At 46.6% G+C, this 1,772-nt stretch overlaps 1 protein-coding gene across 1 annotated transcript; it reads right to left on the bottom strand.

Annotated features, from left to right (window-relative positions):
• Positions 1–682: 682 nt before the first annotated feature.
• Positions 683–1,518, bottom strand: PPTG_11798 (hypothetical protein; the record flags this gene model as incomplete). Its single annotated transcript, XM_008906972.1, has 2 exons — positions 683–849; positions 954–1,518. The coding sequence occupies 2 exons, from the start codon at positions 1,516–1,518 to the stop codon at positions 683–685; spliced, it is 732 nt and encodes a 243-aa protein (XP_008905220.1).
• Between the last annotated feature and the right edge of the window lie 254 nt (positions 1,519–1,772).

Here is a 1,772-nt window from a genome sequence, read left to right as displayed (position 1 = left end):
GTTGAATCGAGACACTAGATACACATTGTTGTATAGATAATGAGCATAATGAATGACACAACAAGTAGCCGCAGAAGATTTCGGATGTTAACTTCCACAGCATGGTTTTGATGCTATCTGACGTCGCCTCCTGACAAGAAGTCGTCAGTAAGGTTAGAGAAAGATATAACGTAATTTCATTCTGACACGGATCGGCGACCTCCTTCTATGTTTTAGCTGACGCGTACATTATACGTGCATGGCCACTGCACAAGCACTGTAGCAATGCACGTATAGTTTAAAAGAGTAAGAACAAAATAGAGTTAAATGTGGATTGGTGAACTAGATACGCATTGTTGTATAGATAATGAGCGACAAAACAAAAGATTCAACCTAGCCTAATTATCCCGTTTTAGCCATTAGTTATGAGGGGTCCACATGTAAAGCTACCGCTTGTGTGGATTCGTGGTTAACGCCTCCTTTGAACTACTAGCAAAGAATAGAGTTGAGGATGTGTTGAATCGTGATACTAAATACGCATTGTTGTATAGATAATGAGCATGATTGAACGACAAAACAAAAGATTCAACCGAGGCTAATTATCCCGTTTTAGCCATTAGTTATGAGGGGGTCCACACGTAAAGCTACCGCTTGTGCAGACATAAGAAACGTGGTTAACACCTCCTTTGAACTACTAGCAAGTTTAGCTGAAGTGGAAGTTAGCAAGTCTGGTAGTCAGCTGGCAAGCCTTGTCCATGAACAAGCCGATCTTGGACGGGTTGGTAATAGTTACTATAGCACCATCCGGTGGGATTCCAGGCGAGTCCGCAGTGCATCCAAAGATGGTTGCAGTGATCAACAGTTGGTCCACTGTCAGGTAATCGTGTTCATAGTCATCTTGAAAAGTTTTTTTTTCATTTCTGCCAATGGCTCCGGCGCGTGCTCGTCAACCAGGTGGATTCGTGCGAGCTCACCAGTCTTGACAATATGCGTCGAAGTCCACACAACTTTTGCCGTGATACGGAGCCTCGCTCGCACAGAGGCTAAGTTTACGTCGTTAGCCTGGATGAATCTCAGTAATCCTTCGACTGTCGAAACATTAGCAGATTGCGCCGCCTCTCCTGCCCGGATCTGCCGGTAACGCTCCAGTGGTGATACGTACGGAGCGGTTTGGGGACCAATCCCCGCGGTTTCAGCACTGCGGTTCGTTACCAGGATTGGACCAACATCCTCGGTTTGAGAGTTAAGGGTTAGGATATTGCGAGTCCGGGTATCTTGCCCGATCAAAGATGGGACATCAGAGCTGTTGGCTTCAGCGTCTTCTGCGGCTCCAGCGTCAGGAGTGATACTAGCGACGTCTTCACTACCTTGATCCTCGGTATTATCACCAGTCGTGCCTTGTTGATGTTCCATCGGGGGGACAGGGCGAACATCAGCGTTACGAGAGGAAGTGTTGGTGTTCGTAGCTCTACCGCGTGCCTTCTTGGAATCCGGCGGAGATGGTTCAGGTTTGTTCGTTGCGCGACGCTTTGGTGGCATGTCGATGTAAGGAAAAACGGGAAATGAAAACGGGAAAGTGTGGCTTTAGTGCATCGCTTTCGATGTCGCGTCCGGTGACGTCAATTTAGATCAATCCCCAATATTAACAAGAATAGTCAAAGCAAGGTGCCCGTTCTAATGTACCGTATCGGGAACGGTCATGTACTGGCGCGGATCTCTCGAAGAAACGCGTGTTCAGCGAACTTTATTGACGTCAATATTTGTCAAATTGACAGTGATTGACAGTGTTAGTA

This window comes from Phytophthora parasitica, assembly GCF_000247585.1.
Source record: "Phytophthora parasitica INRA-310 unplaced genomic scaffold supercont2.25, whole genome shotgun sequence".
NCBI classification, from domain to species: Eukaryota; Oomycota; class Peronosporomycetes; order Peronosporales; family Peronosporaceae; genus Phytophthora; species Phytophthora nicotianae.
The sequence above is the reverse complement of the archived record's forward strand: the minus strand, read 5'-3'. Positions and strand labels throughout refer to the sequence as shown.